Source organism: Trichosurus vulpecula, chromosome 4, assembly GCF_011100635.1.
Source record: "Trichosurus vulpecula isolate mTriVul1 chromosome 4, mTriVul1.pri, whole genome shotgun sequence".
Classification (NCBI taxonomy): Eukaryota; Metazoa; Chordata; class Mammalia; order Diprotodontia; family Phalangeridae; genus Trichosurus; species Trichosurus vulpecula.
Window position 1 is genome coordinate 181,278,673 of NC_050576.1, and position 18,580 is coordinate 181,297,252.

Genomic DNA, 18,580 nt, shown 5'->3' on the forward strand with positions numbered 1-18,580 from the left:
ACCACACACACCTCCAGAAGATTCATGATGAAATATGTTTCCTACCCCTTAGCAGACAAGTGGTAGAACATAGATGCAGAATGTGATATACATTTTCAGATAAAGCCAGCATGTGGATCATTGCGTTTAACTATGGTGAAGAAAGAAAGAAAGAAAGAAAGAAAGAAAGAAAGAAAGAAAGAAAGAAAGAAAGAAAGAAAGAAGAAAGAAGAAAGGAAGGAAGGAAGGAAGGAAGAGAGAGAGAAGAAAGAAAGAAAGAAAGAAGGAAAGAAAGAAAGAAAGAAAGAAAGAAAGAAAGAAAGAAAGAAAGAAAGAAAGAAAGAAAGAAAGAAAGAAAGAAAGAAAGGAAGGAAGGAAGGAAGGAAGGAAGAAAGAAAGAGAAAGAGAGAAAGACAGGAAGGAAGGAAGGAAGGAAGAAAGATAGAGACAAAGAGAGAGAGAGAAAGAGAGAGAAAGAAAGACAAAGAAAGAAAGAAGGAAAGAAAGGAAGGAAGGAAGGAAGGAAAGGAAAAGAAAGAAAGGAAAGAAGGAAGAAAGAAAGGAGAGGAAAGGAGGAAGGAAGTGATGAAGGAAGAAAGAGAGGGAAAGGCAGGAGGAAGAGGAAGAGGGAGGGAGGGAAGGAAAGAAAAGATGAGAAAGAGAGAGAAACAAAGACAGGGCAAGAGAGGAATGAATAAAAAGAAAGAAATAGAACATTTTAAAAAATATGCAGAAGAGAGTAGAAGGAAGTTTGCAAGCAAACAAATAAGCAAGGCAGTATTTAAACTATCAAGTCGAGTTTAAAATATATATTTTTTAAAAAGTGTTATGTAACAGATTCACGATGTTACACAATCCTGGGTGTCTTTTCTTTGTAAAGAAATATTCATATTTGTTGACATTTGTCAAGTTCATCATAATAAAGAAAAAAATCTTAAAGATGGGATCATGCCTATGTCTGAGAGAAAGCTAATAAAATGCATTGTTAGTAATTCATGCAACATCATGAAGCATTTGAGACAATAATTATGACTCTTACCCATCCCTACTGCTTTCTAATTCGGCAGAGAAACTAGAGTTTCAATCACCTCCCTTTATATTACTGTCCCACCATTAATTATAAAGAATTAATACTGCTCGAATTTTCTGTTTCTTATTTAGGCCAATTTGTGTCTTCGTTGAGTTCCATTTCTTGTGGCCATGTTAAAAACCTAAACTTTTCCATACCCTCCTTCTTTAGAGGTTCCCTCTTTTTCTCCTCTAATTTATTTGCCCCTCAGGACTCCATAATAATGTTCTTTGGATTGATATTGAATTGTTTATTTTGTTCTTTGTGTTGATCTGACTTCTTATATCACCTTAACTTTTCGACTAGATCTAGAATTTCTGGTATGTGTTTCCTGACTCCCCTTCCACATCTATTTTTTTATTGCCTTTAACTGGGTGATCCATTATGCTGTCCCTTATTCAGTGATATCACCTTTTAAGGCCTTTCCACAGTTCTTTAGCAGTACTCTCAGGTCACTTTGGATACACTGATGTTTAACACCTGAGTATTCCTCCACCTCTATTTACTCTTAGGGCTCTTAGTGCGCTATTAGCAGCCACATACACTGCTGTGTGAAAATCCTGAAATAATGTAGGAGAACATTCATTATGATTATAGTAAATGCCAGCCCTTAAATTTTTTTCTGTTTTAAAAGAGTTCATCTGCTAGTTGGATTCATGTCATCAAACTCAAAAAGAGCATTTCAAAATTCCAATCTAAATATGCTTGTCTCCTCTCCAAAATGCTTTGAGACATCAGAGTTGTTTTGGATTATTGATTTAGATAGTATTTCTTAAGTTTGTGTTAAATGAAGATTTTCTGTGTCCTCAGGTTCTTTCAACTTTCCTCTCTTTAGTTATTGGCCACTGCTTGATTTCATCTCTTATTTCATCTGATCTAGGCTTTGGTGGCTCAGTGGATAGAGCACTGGACCTAGAATCAGGAAGACTGCAGTTCAAATCCAACCAGTTGTGTGACCCTGGGAAAGTTGCTTCATGCTTCTTAACATCAGTTTCTTCACCTATAAAGGAGGGATAATAATAGCATCTACCTCCCAAGGCTGTTGTGAAGATCAAATGAAATATATTTGTAAAGAACTTTGCAAACCTTAAAAACATTATAGGAAATGTAGTTATTAGAAGGGAATCACTGGAGCCTAGAGTTCCAAGCTGCTGCCAGGCCTTCACAGCTACTGTTAACAATCTCAAGGAGCATGAAGTCTCCACTGAATATCACCCTGGTTGGCATTTCCCTATGTTACTGAACCCCGCCCCCACTTCCCTCATGGGCCACGGATTGAACTTTGAGGGGAATAATTTAATTTCATCATCATCACGAATCCAATTCTGCTCTCAGTGTAACACAGGCCCTCAGAATCCAGCAGGGCAAAGCCTGGGACAATTGGGAGGAGCAGATATCCACCAGATGTGAGGCCCTATCTGGGCAGGGCCCCTCTTGGCCCAGCTAGAGTGATAAGTGCACATCCTGCCAGAAAGCCCAAGGGAGAAGATACAAAGAAAGGAGGACAGTGGGAAAAGGGAAGAGGGAAGCTTGCCCTTAATTTAATCAGCCTAGGGAGGTGTGGAAGCAAGGGCTGGGTTAGGAATGTAAAGATGCAGAGTTCCCTCCCTGGTCCTCCTATCCCTTGCCCAGAGAGGGGGGCATGCTCAGTTTCATATACTCCGCATACTTTATTCCCTGTCTCAGGGCAAAGACTTCGTGGAAAGACTTACACTTGATAAAGTTTCTGTGATTTCTAAAGCCCATAGTGAGGAAAACCTGAATTATTTTTCCTTCCCCAAGGCAATCAGGAGCAGTAAGGACCTGAATTCCTGGACATTCTGATTCATGACTCTGTGTGTGCCTCTGTGTGTGTGTGCGTGCGTGTGTGTGTGTGTGTGTGTGTGTGTGTGTGTGTGTGTGTTAGGTTGTGCAAAATGTTATTATTCCCCATTTTACAGATGAAAAAAGGTTGAGAGAAGTAGATTGACCTGCTTAACAGGTTGTGATTTGAGCCCAGGTGAACGGGTTCCTGTAAATATTTAAGTGCCAGAGTTAGGATTTGATCTCAGTTCTCCTAATTGCAAATCCAGCAGTCTTTCCACTACATCACACTTCCTAATCCCAGTTTGTTATTAACTCTGCAACCATGGATGGCCCCAGCACCCCACACATAGTGTCCAGGGACTCAGGCCATTCTTGCTCTTTTTCTCCTGGGGGGGGGGGGAAGGGGCGGGGCAGGAGTTCTGTGCAAATTTCTTGCCCTACCAAACTCTGTACAGATACTGAGGAGGTCATGGAAGGGAAAGAAGCTTGAGAGATGCCCTCAATTAAGGCTTGACATTGTGAAACCTGGGAGAAGACGGAGGCAGCTATCTGGGTTTCATATAATATACTATTTGCTCAGGGCAAAATGTGGTGGAAACCAAGCAGAGTCTCCTAAAAGTCACCATACCCACGCTTGATTAACCCCACAAATTTATACTAGCTTCCTACTGTGCTGGGTGTTAGTGGAAGGTTAAAAAAAAGACACAGTACCTGTCCTCAAAGGCAGCTAAATGGTTCAGTGGATAGAGCCCTGAGCTTTGAATCCGGAGCACCTAAATTCAAATCCAATCTCAGATACTTTACTAGCTGTGTGACCCTGGGCAAGTCACTTGATCTCTGCCTTAATCCGCTGAAGAAGGATATGACAAAACCATTCCAGTGTCTTTGCCAAAAACAAAACAAAGTAAAACCCTGGATAGTATGGTCCATGGGGTCACAAAGAGTTGGACACTACTGAATGACTGAAGAACAACCACCTGTCCTCAAAGAGCTTACAGTCTATCCCAGGCCTTCGAGTTCATGACAAACACACCTCAAGATAGCCTCCCCCTTTATCTATGTGACCCTAGGCAAGTTACTTAACTGCTGTTTGCCTCAGTTTCCTTATCTGTAGAATGAGGATAACAACCTACTTTGAAGAGTTGTTGTGGGGACAAAATGAAATAAGATTCATAAAGTACTTAGAATCCAGCCTGGCACTTAGTAGGCACTATAGAAATGCTAATGCACTTCACCTTCCCCTGGTTAGAGCAGCCCTCTAGAGTCACAGACAGGCAAGCCTGTGGGCTGTGCTTGACATCTCAGACCCAACTACACTGTGCTGCCTCTTCAGCTGGGGGTGGGGGGTAGGGGTAGAAAACCATCACATTAAAAGGGGAAAAATCTCTTCTCTACGTCTTGGAATCGCAGGACCTTTAGAATACAACCCTCCAGAAAACAAAACAAATCGAAACAAAGACCAGGTTACAGGAATCAAGACTAGAAACCACATCTTTTGGATTTCTAGTTCATTGGGTTTTCTATTTCATTGCACTTCTCCACCTGGTCCTCAACCTTAGTTCAGACTCCTGCTAGCTATGGCTTCAGATTATGGGTGGCCTCTTGGAAAGATGGAAAGAGTCTTGGATTAAAATCCAAGGATCTGAGTTCAAATCAAGCCTCAGTGACACTTATTACCTGTGTGAACTTACAGAAGTCTTTCACCTCTCTGGGCCTCAGTTTCTGTGCCTGTAAAATGCAAGGTGTGGATTACTTGACTTTAAAGCTCCTCCAGCTCTAAAGGCATGACCCTATACAACACCACTAGGGAAGACTCACGAGGTAAGGGAGGATTGGAGGACATCCTGACCCAACCTTAGACACAGAGGCGTTGTTGTTCTCATTTCAGTTGTATCTGACTCTTGGTGATCCCATTCCGGGTTTTCTTGGCAAAGATACTGGAATAGTTTACTATTTCCTTCTCCAGATCATTTTACAGATAAGGAAACTAGGGCAAACAGGCTTAAGTGACTTGCTCAGGGTCACACAACTAGTAAGTGTCTGAGGCCAGATTTGAGCTCAGAAAGATGGTTCTTCCTGACTCCAGGCCCAGGTGCTCTATCCACTGGGCCACCTATCTGCCAGAAGATAGAGAGGTATCTCCCCACCTCCCTGTTCCCTTCCCCAAACCCTATAGAAGACACCAAGAGAAACCCTCTTCAGTCCTAGAGTTGTATGAATTAAGGCAAAGTGATTATCAGGTACTCACTCTACCCTCTGACAAAAATGTGACTTTCTACTCAACATATCTATGGCTGCCTCTCTCTAGTTTGAATAACTAGGATTCTGCAACACTCACTCACCCTTACTCCTGCTAACCTGAATAGATTTGGACTGAGAAGAACCTTTTTGTTCAAGAACTAAGGAGAGTAAGTGAAGGATCTAGTATTCTACAGCACAAGCTATTCCAGAGGGGCCCGTCAGTTAGAGAATGGCTAAGCAAAGTGTGGAACATGAATGTAATGCGCAATGTCTGAGCCGCAAGGAATGATAACTACTTACAGAGAATTGGAAAGACTTACATTAACTGACGCAAAGGGAAATGCAGGATAAGGAAAACTGTACTATGTAATACAATGATGGAAATGGAAATAATAAAACTGAACACTGAGTAACAATTTTGATGACCAAGGTTTGCACTAGAAGAATAGATAAGAAAATGCCCCTTCCCTCTTTCTTTGCAGAAATGGGGAGGAATGTGGGTAGAGAGCACTCACTGCAAAGAGCATCAGACTAAGTTGATAAATTGCTTAGTTTTGCCAACTCCCTTTCTTATCTGTTTCTTTCTTGCTTTTTTCATTTTTTGTTACAAAAGATGGCTCTCTAGTTAGGCAAGAGGAAAAGAAAACACAAAGTTTGAAGGTGAAGGGCACGGGATCTCTGATCAGATCATCCCCAGCCTGAGACATGTCCACAAATGTTCTGGGGCAGGCAGGTGTGAACCCTGTGCCCTGGATCCCTCCAGCTCATGCCCTGGGAATGAGTCACAGGTGTGCATGTGTTGGTGGGGGGAGGGGGAAAAGGGGAAGGTATTCCATTCCAAGAACCTGCCCAGCAGCTCTAGCAGGCACCAGCACTGATGCAATTATTCGGTTCAGTGCCCCTCCCCCTGCCAGCTGCAGGGTGCCAGGGGTCAAATCTGAACTGTCCCCTAAACAGCAGAAAAACAACAGTCAGTGCCTGCTAGTCCTCTGGCTTGGGGTTGTGAGTCCTCCTCAAGGGTGAGACTTTTAACTCACACCCCATCCTTCCCTGCTGCCCCATCTCCCCATAGTTTCTCTTTAATCAGTCTGTCCCAGGGGATTAAATGTTTATACTGGGCGGAAGGGGAGGAAAGGGGATGGTCCAAGAATTAGGTTAATTGTTTACTTCTTCGTCCCTACCTACCTCTCACCAAAAAGATTAACTTAATCTAATTGTTGGGCTGTGTCTGACAGATGGAAGTAGGACTTGGGAATGAATGGTCAGTGAAGTGTGTACTTCAGGAGAGATTTTCAGATACACAGATGCAATTTAGCCCAATCCCTTAATATGATTAAAAAAAAAGCCCTGACAGCTCCCTTTCCTTGAAGGGTTGGTGGGGTATCCTGGGAATTCTCCCCCAACTAGCAGCAAAACCCCAAGAAAAGGTCCTATCGTTTTGAGCCGGGGGGCAGAGGAAAAGGTGAAACAGCTGGCACACTCCACTCCCGACAGGCACAGGCAGGGAGGTCTAGATCTGGTTCTGCCCTTCACATGGGAAAAGCAGCAGTTCCCAGAGCTGGAGAGATTCAGAGATTAGTCACTGAAGGCAGGCTGGCCCTAGTCAGCCCTAACTTCCCTAGTTCCAGCTGTTGCTGCCCGAGATCTGAAATCAACAGGATTAGGAGACGTTGGGGTGGGAGAGGGGCAGGGAATTGAATGGAGAGGGGAGATGGAGAAGGCTCATCATTCCATTGCCCACCTGTGCGATTGATTTGTCTGTCTGGGGATGCAGGGAAAGAATGTCCTTGAAGGTCACTCTGCGTCCCAAATGAATCTTGTAAGAGTTGTCACAAAGAAGGGTCAGTGACATCTTACAGCTCCTGAAAATAAAATACCAAGTTACTGATTTACTATGGGCCCCTAAATAAATCCGCTGGGTCCAGCTATGATTAGAGCCAAGGGAGGGGGAGAAATAGGGTATAAGAAAAGGAAGGAGAATTAGGTATAGAAAGAAGACCCCGTTGTAGGAGGGAGACAGTCTACCAAGACCACAGTTTCACTATTTTAATAACTTAATACAGACAAATCCTAAAAAATTACTGTTATTAATAATACAGAACAGACATGGCTTTTTTTAAGGGGGGGACAGGGTAGGGAAGGACATTTCACTTGAGAATTTCACACACATTAAAAAAAAATAGAGACTATTTATTGTGAACTGAGGTCCTTAGAAAACAAACCCTTAGGGTTTGAAATATAGACTAAAAATTTAAAATTCAGGAGGGGGGTTCAAGTTTAACCTTGTGTCCATTTTCCAAACTTCACCCCTTCCACACAAAACCATCCTGATTTTTTTCAAACCTAGAAGGAGAAAGGTAGGAGTAGGGATGAGGTAGAGTCACATTTGAATTCCGAGTCCACAGCTCTGTCAGCCTCCACTTCACATAATGGGAGATTGAGGGGGGAAGGTGGTGTTATAGAATCCTAACCCCTCAGAAGGCATTCAAAAAGCAAGTATAAAGAAGGTTCTTTTCCAATGGTTCTGTTCTTCCTGGAGGCTAGGGGCTCCTGGTCCTTCATAAGTGAGAAGAGCAGAGGGGCACATAGGTCCCTAGTGTCCCAGAATAGGTGGGGTCACCATGGGTCTCTGGCTTCACCACCTCTTCCTTCCAGTTCCAGCCCAAGACACTTTCTTTCGTTTGAGAATCATCTCATAAAGTCTCTCCAGCCCAGGCTGCAGGCCCAGTCCATCCACTGCACTGCAGCCCTGGACGTAGGTGAGGGTGGCAGTGGCCAGCTCTTTGAGGGCTAGCCGCTTCTCCACTTCTGCTGCACTCAAAGCCCCAGGCTGGTCCTGCTTGTTGGCCAGCACCAACACAGGCACACCTTGGTTGTCTGAGGCACGGCTGATCCGGTGGAGTTCTATCTTTGCCTCTTCCAACCGCTCTGCCTCAGTGGCATCCACTACAAACACCATCCCATCTGTTCGCCGTGTGTAGGATCGCCACAGTGGCCGCAGCTTCTCCTGCCCCCCTACATCCCACACCTGAAAGGTAATGGTCCGAGACCCTCCCACAGGCATTCGGATCTTCTCTGTATTGAAGCCCTTGGTGGGTACACTCTGGACAAACTCCTTGAATTTGAGCCGGTACAGTAGGGAGGTCTTTCCTGCTGAGTCCAGTCCAATGACCACCACGTGCAAGGCCTGGAAGTGGGGCAGGAACACAGAGGCATTCGGTGCCATCTCTGTAAGGTGGTTTCCCATTTTACGATGGTAGCACCCCCTAAGGCAGCTTGTCTTATTTCTCACTGACTCAGGGCAATGCTGGAAACGAAGTTTCTTAGCAAGATTATGAGGTCGGAGCTGGGTTTATCTGCAAAGGAAAAAGACAAGGGGTTGACTGAGATGCAGGGTAGCACAGAATACACAGGCAGACAGATGCCTTACCTGTCTTCCCTTCCCTCCCTCTCATTAAATTCTCTGCAGCCCAGAGCGTTCTTCAATCAAAACAATTCCTGGTTCAAAGTTCTCCTCTCCCCTCCAAATTTTAGTTTGCTCTTTTATTTTAAAGGGTTGTATACCACTGGGGGAAGGGGTGGAGAGGGGCAGAGCGGAAAGGAGACCCTTCTGCACGCACTTTCACCCAGCTCTGCAAAACTTCAGTGAATACCAGGACTAGAACTGAGTGGCGTGCGAATTCGAGGGAGAGGAGAGACGAGATGCCAGGGGAGGGGGCGCTGGGACCCTCCTCGCTGAGCATGTGATATTGTGCAGCCTCCAGAAGCCCTCCCCCCACCCCAATCAGGGGATGCTCCCGGGACTAGAAGGGTCTCCCCTACTCGAGGCGCCAAGTTTTGAAGCCCAGCCGCCTATTGCCCCTCGTAAGTCTTGCCGGCGCTCCTCCAATCATCCATCCCACCCTCCTTGCTACCGCCACGGCGTAGACGCTCCGAGTTCCCCATCTCCAGGCGCTCGAAGGATGAGACAGCTCCATCCTATCAGCGTGACAACCCCTCCATACCTTTCTTCGGCTACTGGGGAGAGCCGCGCTCTCCCAACCTGGGTCCGGGTCCTTTCAGGTCCGGGCCCTTTCAGGTCCGGGCCCACTCAGACTGTAACACTCTGGGCCGCCGCTCTGCTCTGCTGCGAAGGCTTTGCGAAACTCAAGCCTTAAAAACCCGCAACGTGACGTCACCGTGACACCAGCCAATCAGAGATCCCGGAGGCGGCTCCAGTTCTCAGCATCTGGGCAAGCCCCGGGATTCTCCTGCTGCTTGGGCCTGTGAGAGGGAGGGAAATGAGGATTTATAGCCACGATTTCTATCACCTCCCCCTCCCTTCCCTCGCGCCCCCAATTCCCTTTTTATTTCCTCTTTTCCCTTCCATATTTTAATACCAAAAACTAGACTAGACGATCAAGGAGCACCAGAAGATGGATACCTTTGGCAGAATTGACAACCCAGGGAGGGGGTTTCTTAGAAGCTAGAAAAATCCTGCCACCAGGACAGCAGCAGGTCTCCCCTTCCAATCTTCCTAGACCTCTTCAGGGAAAGGCACTCCTCATTCTCTCTGGTCATTACTTCCAGATTATCACACCTCATCGGGAAGTTCTTTCTTATGTCTAACCTACCTCCTTGCAGTAACATCAGGAAGTTTTCACCTATTTAAATGACAGGATTCCACTTTCTATGTGCCAAAAGTATTTTTTTTTCCGTGATAAATCGTGTGTGTTAGAGTGAAGGCTTGAAACCTCCAGTAGAAAGTAACATGACGTTTGTCTCTTCTCATCCCAACATTTTGAGACCTCCAGGGGAGCTTAGAACCCTTCTAGTCCAATTTTTCATTTTGCAGAAAGGAAACTGAAGCCTAGGAAGGAAATGGCTTGCCCAAAGTCATATATGTATGTATGTGTGTATGTATGTATATGTAACAGAGTACCAGAGCTAGTGGAAAGATGGGAGGGGGTCACATTCGGAAAAACTTTAAATATCTAGCAGAAGAGTTAATATTTAATCTAGTGAGGGAAAGAGAGAACATGATCCTATCTGCTTTCAGAAAATCACTTTACTAGCTGTGGAGAACATGGAATGGATGACAAGAGATTTGACCCAGAAAGACAATTTATGAAATCAACTAGGAGAGATGTGATGAGGACTTGAACTAACTTTAAATTTTAGCCAAAAGTCTATCAGAAACAATTTACTAATATCCAAGCATTGCTGCCAAGACAGAAACAGAGACAGAGAGACTCACACAAAGACCCAGAGCTTTTTCCTGCTTATTGAAAAATCTCTGACCCGAGTCATGCCCATTTGTATTTTTATAGTAAGCAAATAAGAGTTAGAAAGCTCAGTTTTAGGGATTCTGATTGGATTAAATAAACCCATAGCAACACCAATGTCAGTGCATTGTTGGAGAAAAGTGGAGTTAAGCAGTTGTCATCGGCATTTAAGTGCTTACCAAGACTTAGGTACTGTATATTCAAAGAAGGGCAAATAAACAAGGAGTTCTAACTGAATGAGGGAGACAACATGCAAACAGTTCTGTACAAAAAAGATATGAACAGAATAAATTGGAGGTAATCACAGAGGAAGGCACTAGCATCGAGGGGTATGAGGAAAGGCTTTTTGCAGAAGGTAAGATTTTAGCTGGGCTTGAAGGAAATATCTTTCTGAAACCATTCAATGTGGTGAAGGGAGAACAAAGATTCACCTCTCCTAATCTCTTTAATTAATTAATCAATCAACCAGAAGACTGCTATTTTTTAGTTTGGGCACTAATCTCATCTTAAATTCAGGGAATCAAGATTTTCCACCTCAAAATTTTATTCAGTCTTCCCTTAAAAACTGTTTTTAGAACAGTACATTGCCTTCTTGGAATTTGATTGAAAGTACTGATATGGTTTTCCATTCAGGTGAGATCAAGGACTTTAGACCTGGACACTTACATAATGTTATTTCTTTTTTTTTTTTTAATTTTGAGTCCCAGCTTCTCTCTCTCACTCCAGTCACTCACTCATTGAGAAGGCAAGCAATGATATCAATTATATGTCTAAAATAATGCAAAACATATTTCCATACTAGTCATGTCATAAAAAAAGCAAGAAAAATAAGTGAAAAAAATTATATTTCAACCTGCGTTTGGAGGTAGATAGCATTTTTCATCATGAGTCCTTCAGAATTGACTTGAATCATTGTATTGATCAGAGTAAACAAGTCTTTCATAGTTGATTATCTTTACAATATTGCCGTTACTACATACAATGATCTGATTCTTCTCACTTCATTCTGTTCATATAAGTCTTCCCAGGTTTTCTCAGACTATGTTGAATTAACATTAAATCATTTCTTCCGGGACAATAGTATTCCATCATGATCATATACCCCAAATTGTTTGGCCATTCCCCAATTGATAAGAATCTCTTCAATTTCCAATTTTCTGCCACCACAAAAAGAGCTGCTATAAATATTTGTGAATATATAGGTTCTTTTTCTTGACACAGGCCTAAAGGTAGTATTGCTGGGTCGAAGTTTTATAGCCCTTTGGGCATAGCTCCAAACTGTTCTCTAGAATGGTTGGACCAGTTTACAACTCCACCAACAGTGCATTAGTCTCCCTACTTTTCCATATCCCCTCTAGCATTTGTCATTTTCCTTTTCTGTCATGTTAGCCGTTCTGATAGGTGTGGGGTGATACCTCAAAGCAGTTTTAATTTGCATTTCTCTTCTTATTAGGACTCAGAGCATTTTTCATATGACTACATATATGTAGTTTTGATTTCTTCTTCCAAAAACTGCTTGTTTATATCCTTTGACCATTTATCAGTCAGGGAACAGCTCTTATTTTTATAAATTTTACTCTGTTCCCTATATACATAATATTATTTCTTAATACTTCCTAAAAGAAAAGGAGGTATTTGTAGCTCAGCAAGGTCCCACTTCTTCCTCCACAGGCTACCTAGACCCTGTCCCTGGACACATGGAAAGCACCAACCAGTGGGATTCCATCATTAAGCCCCAACCTTTCTGCCATTGCCCCCTTTTCTTTTTCTCTTCCTAGCTGGACACTGAGCCCTATCCCTAACACTGCCAGTGGATAGCTGGTAACACAAGCACAGAACCCAGGGGAGCTCCCCAGATGAATTTTTGCCATCATCTGTTGAGTCCAGCTAGTCAGTTCTGCATCCTTCTAATTGTAGAAGTTTCAAATCCACATCTCTCTATCTTCTAGGTAAACAACATCTGAGTGGAGTACCGCAATCATTTGCTGATTTAGTAATCCTATCATAAAAGGAAATAGGGTTAGTCTAGCACAGGGGTGGGGAATCTGCAGCCTCAAGGCCACATGTAGCCCCCTAGGTCCTTGAGTCCAGCCATTTGACTGGATCCAAACTTCACAGAACACGATTCCCCACCCCTGTTCTTAATAAAGCCATGCCGGCTCTTTGTGATCATTGCTTCCTTTTCTAGATGTGCATTGAGTATCCCTTTAATGATCTCCCCTAGAATTTTTCCAGAAATCAAAATCAACCCAACTGGCCTGTAGTTTGAAGATTCTGTTCTCTTTTCGAAAATGAAGATATTTGCCCACCTCCAACCTTATGGTGCTTTTTCATTTTTCCAGGATCTTCCTGGTATCACTGATAGTGGCTCAGAAAATCATACCTGCTACTTCTTTCTTTCAGTACCTGAGGATGTAGTTCATCTGGGCCAGGAGACTTGGATTCATCAAAGACAACTGTGCTTTTACTATTTCCTTACTTAACTTGGTTATCAATTCCCTTTTAGTCATTTTTGTTCTGTAATTTCCAGTGACAAAGTCATTCTCCTTGGCAGAGAAATCAGAAGCAAAATAAAAGCTGAGCAGCTAGACTGGAGCTTGTATGGGATTTTAAATGCCAGGTAGAGGGGTTTATACTTAATCCTAGAGTCAATAGGGAGCCAAGGGAGTTTCTTGAATAGGAGACTGACATTGTCAGACATCGTGTAAGACAGGTAATACTAGCACACAGGAGGGCTGCTAGCACAGGTTCACTCTTTATCTGGTCAGACAGGAAGACAGCTTGGAAGGGATTGATAATCTTACTTTACTCTAGTCTAGTCTTCTCAAAGGGAGTTGCTGATAATGGGAGCACCAACTCCGACAGCATTCCCTAATCATCCTTCTCAAAGGGGCCTTTGAGAAAAGGTGAGACAGGCACAGCTTGTGCATTCCCCTAAATCCCTTCAAGCACCAATGGGGGTTGGTTGAGGCAAACACAGATTCCCCCCAAGCCTTGATGGGAGGCTGATCAAGGCACACACAGCATTCTAGCTTGTGCATTCAACTCTAAGGGTTCCCCATTCACTGACCAGTGCCCACCTGCTTCATGGGGCGTCAGACAAAGTAGGCATACTGCCAGCAAAAGCCTCCAATTTTACATTACCTTATCCTTTTATCTCACTACACAGTCACAGTAGATATTTACAATTTAAGCACACGTGTTTATATTATATAACACTGTGTACTCATGGTGATGTTTTGAACCATGATTGTGAGAACTCATATCTAACACCTGGGAACAAGAGATTGTTATGGCTATGGATCCTGAGAACTAAACTATAACAAATAATAACAAAAATCCACCATACACACACTAAAATCCACCTTACCTACACATGTTCTTTAGGAATATCACTATGGCAGCTATATGATAGAGTGGAGAAGGGAGAAACTTGAGGCAGGTAAACCAACTAGGAAGCTACTGTAACAATCCAGAGAAGAGGAGGTAAGGGCCTGAACTAGGGTGGTAGCTATGTGAGTGGAGAAGGCACAGAGGTGAGGACACCTGGGAGAATGGGGAAAACCTCTTAAAGGAGGTATAGGGAACTGAGCCTTGAGTGGAGGCAGGGAGTCCAGAGGTAGGAGGAAATGAGGAGGGAGAACAGTCTATGAATGGGGGGTAGGGGGAGAATGGGTAAGGAGAGAGAAAGGAATTGATACTCCAGGAAACCATCCTTAGTTACAACATTAAACAATAATCATGATCTAACAACTAGACAATGTTACCACCTCTACCTTCTCCCAATATGTCCCTGAATCTCATAATTATGGAAACTATTTCATATACATAAACACACATATATATTTGTGTATAAATATATATATATATGTGTGTGTGTATGTACAAATATATATATGTAATATATAAAATATATAATTATAGATATTCTGGAGGCTGACAGTACAGACTATAATGGTCATCAGAACAGACGTATGTAGACACTAGCCTGCCAGCCAACTTCTTATCAAATGACTCCCTGTCAGAAGCTGATCCAATTTAATCAGTGCAAATGACATTAAAGAAGAAACTTTACCATCTGCTCTGCCACTTTAGCCTAAGGATAATGGGACAGTTTCCTTTTTTAAATTTTATTTTTGTTCATATTTTGAGTTCCAATTTGTCTCCCTCCCTCCCAACCTCAAATTGGAGAAAGCCAACATTTAATATAGAAATATCTGTGGAACCATACAATACATACCTCCATATATCAGTTCTTTCTCTGGAGTTGGATAGCATTTTCCTTCATAAGTCCATCTTAGCTGATAAGAATGATCATATGACTCTGGATACCTTAATCATTCACAGTTACTCATCAAACAACATTGCTATTACTGTACGTACACAGCGTTCTCTTGGTTCTGCTCAATTCACTCTGCTTTATTTCATGCAAATCTTTCCATGTTTTTCTAAAACCAACCTGCTCATCATTTCTTATAGCACAGTAGAATTCCATCACAATCATCTACCATGACTTACTCAACCATTCCTCAGGTGATGGGCATCCCCTCAATTTCCAAGTTTTTGCCACCTCAAAGAGATCTGCTTTAAATATTTTAGAACATATAGATTCATTTCCTTCTTCCCTGAACACCTTGCAAAACAGACTTCATAGTGGTATTGCTGGATCAAAAGGTATATATAGTTATATAACTCTTTGGGCATTAACTCCAGATTGCTCTCTAAAATAGTTGAATCAGTTCAAAATTCTACCAACAGTGTATGAGTGTCCCAATTTTTCTGCGTCCCCTCCAGCACTTGTCATTTGTTATTTGTCTTTCATATTAGCCAATATGGTAGGTGTGAGATAGTATCTCAGAATTGTTTTAATTTGCATTTCTCTAATCAATGATTTAGAACATTTTTTTCATATGATTATAATACAGCTTTGATTTATTTTCCCAAATACTGACTGTTCGTATCCTTTAACCACTTATCAATTAGGGAATGACTGATATTATAAATTTTTCTCCATCCTGTATATATTTGAGATATGAGACCGTTATCCAAGAAATTGGTTATAAAATTTTCCCCCAATTTTCTGCTTTCCTTCCAATCTTGACTTCTTTGGTTTTATTTGTACAAAAACTTTTTAACTTAATGTAATCAAAATTATCCATTTTGTATCCCACAATGCTCTCTATCTCTTATTTTTTCATAAATTCTTCTCATCCACAAATCTGATAGGTAATATCTTCTATGCCCCTCTAATTTACTTATGATATCTCACCTTATGTCTAGGTCATTTATCTATTTTGACCTTATCTTGGTAAATGATGTAAGATATTGGTCTATATTTAGTTTTTGCCAGACTGCTTTCTACTTTTCCTAGCATTTTTTAAACCAAATAGTGACTTCTTATACCAAAAGCTTAGATTTTTGTATTTATCAAATATGATGTCACTATAGTTATTTATTACTGTGTATTATATACCTACTCTATTACACTGATCTACCATTCTGTTTCTTAACCAGTACCAGACAATTTTGATAATTACTGCCTTATTAATTACCAGTTTAAAATATGGTACTGCTAAACTTCCTTCCTTTACATTTTTTCATTAATTCCTTTGATATTCTTGATTTTTTTTGTTCTTTCAAATGAATTTTGTTATTTTTTTCTAGCTCAATAAAATATATTTTTGGTAGTTTAATTGAGATGGCACTAAACAAGTAGTTTAAGTAGAATTGCCATTTTTATTATATTGGCTCAATCTAGCCATGAACATTTCTCCAATTATTTAAATTTGACTTTATTTGTATAAAAAGTGTTTTATAATTATGTTCATATAGTTCCTGGGTTTATCTCAGCAGGTATACTCCCAGGTATTTTATATTGTCAATGGTTATTTTAAATGAAATATCTCTTACTATCTTTTCCTCCAGGGCTTTGTTAGTAACATATAGAAATGCTGATGATTTATATGGGTTTATGTCCTGCTACTTTGCTAAAATTGTTATTTCAACTAATTTTTTAGTTGAATCTCTAGGATTTTGCATCTATAGAAAGAGATCATTTTATTTCCTTATTACCCATTCTGATTCCTTCAATTTCCTTTCCTTCTTGTTATTATTGCTAGCATTTCTGGTACAATATTGAAAAACAGTGGTGATAATGGGCATCCTGAGGCTGCTTGTCTGGTTTCTCTCTGTGAGCTAGCTGACGATGCCCCCTGCTGTCAGGCTCAACTCTTCAAGCACCCTAATTGGCCAGAGTTAAAATCACTACTCTCACAACTCCTGGCTCAATTGATAGCCTCTTACAGGAAGGGCCTTCCTGATAAAATGGGAACAGCAGTGTGCAACAGAATGCTTCTCAATCTTCCCTGCTTCCACTGCAAACAACTCTAGTCATATTAAATCAGGTATCAGGCAACATCAGTCTAATATAACCCAATCACATTCATTAAGCTCTTAGTAAGCATAAACCACTAGAAGTATAAAGACCAAAGGAAAAATAATCCCTGCCCTCAGGGGGTTTACAGTTTACTAGGACGATGCAACTACAAACTAATAAACACCTAGCCTGGCCCCTATCTACTTCTCCAATTTCTTACATCTACTCTTCTCCCTTCCCCCAAGTCCATCCATTTCCCAGCTACAAACATTTTCATTTGCTGTCCTCCATACCTGGAATTCTCCCTCCTCATCTCCCATCTCCTGGCTTCCTTGAGTCTTAGCTAAAATCTCCCCTTCTGCAAAACTTTTTTGGTCTCCTTTGATGCTACTGACTCCCCTCCGTTGATTATCTCCAATTTATCTTGTCTATATCTTGTTTCCATGTAGTTGTTTGTATGCCATCTCCTCCATTAGACTGCAAACTCCTTGAAAATAAGAACTATTGGTTAGGGAGTTTTTTAAGTCTTTTTGTTGTTGTTGTCTCCAGGACTTTGTACCATGCTTGGCACACAGTAAGCACTGAATGCTTGTTGATTGACTCACTGACTTAGCATGGAGGTGAGGCTGAGTGCTGGACTTAGATACAGGAAGTCTTGGGTTTGAATCTCACCTTAAATATTTACTAGCTACATGACCATGATTGCTGTTGTTTTTTGTCCTTCATTCTCAAAGAAGACCATGACATCAGGAAGATGATATGACTTGGATTTAAGTGAGGGAGGACTGTGCAAAGTCATCAGCCTCACTTTCTCCTCCAGAGCAATCTGGGTCCAGAGGAAAGATATAGATCAGGATGACTGGAGATGGCCCCGAGTGTAACCGTGAAAGCATTTAATCAATCAACAAGCCTATATTAAGAACTGACTATGTGCCAGGCACTATAATATTTTAGTTGTTGTTCAATCATTTCTTGGTAACCATTTGGGGTTTTCTTGACAAATATACTGAGTGGTTTGCCATTTTCTTCTCCAGCTTATTTTACAGATGAGGAAACTGAGGTAAACAGGGTTAAGTGACTTGCCCAGAGTCATATAGCTAATACGTGTCTGAGGTCAGATTTGTACTCAGGAAGATGTATCTTCTTGACTTCAGACCCTGTTTTATGTATTATGGCGCCACCTAGCCGCCCCATTATAATAAGCACCAATAAATCAAAGAAAAAGGCAAAAGACAATTCTTCCCTCCGAAGGGGAGTAGCTGTGCTTTGAGGACTCTGACCAGCTAGCTAGAGGATGGATTGAAAGAGTCTATATGTGCCACGTGAGCTTTAAATGATTTTCCCTGAAGCTCAGCAGGGTAGGAGAGTAAAGAGACAGATGATTTAAGGAAAAGAATCTTAGGGCAGCTAGGTGGTACAGTGGATAGAATACTAGAGTCAGGAGGACCTGAGTTCAAATTTTACCTCAGACAGTCACTAGTTGTATGACCCTGGGCAAGTCACTTAACCCTGATTGATGAAAAAAGAAAAGAAAATGAGTCTTACCCTTTTCTTTAGAAATCAGGCTCTGATAAGACTGAACACATGTATATATGCCCATAGCTGGGTGCCCTTAGAGAGTGTGAGCATCTCAATCTACCTGGGCATAATGAATCTAGTTATGCAAATATGTATAATTTTAAAAAATAATATTTAACATTTGCTAGCAATAATATAGTGCCTACTGGATCCCAGGCACTGTGCTAAGTACTTCACAAATATTATCTTACTTGAACCTCACAACAACCCTAAAAATTAGGTGCTATTATTATCCCCAATTTACAGTTGAAGAAATTGAAGCAAACA

General features: G+C 41.6%; 1 protein-coding gene across 1 annotated transcript; it reads right to left on the reverse strand.

Moving 5' to 3' along the window:
- Nucleotides 1-7,117: 7,117 nt before the first annotated feature.
- Nucleotides 7,118-9,222, reverse strand: ARL4D (ADP ribosylation factor like GTPase 4D). The gene is made up of 2 exons (XM_036758156.1): nt 9,100-9,222; nt 7,118-8,451 (listed from the first exon to the last, which is right to left on the reverse strand). Exon 2 carries the CDS (start codon nt 8,340-8,342, stop codon nt 7,731-7,733), a length of 612 nt encoding a protein of 203 aa, XP_036614051.1. The 5' UTR covers nt 8,343-8,451; nt 9,100-9,222; the 3' UTR covers nt 7,118-7,730.
- Between the last annotated feature and the right edge of the window lie 9,358 nt (nt 9,223-18,580).

What these genes read in the sequence shown, in the direction of transcription:
- ARL4D (XM_036758156.1), bottom strand. Translation starts at nt 8,342, where the DNA reads ATGGGAAACCACCTTACAGAGATGGCACCGAATGCCTCTGTGTTCCTG.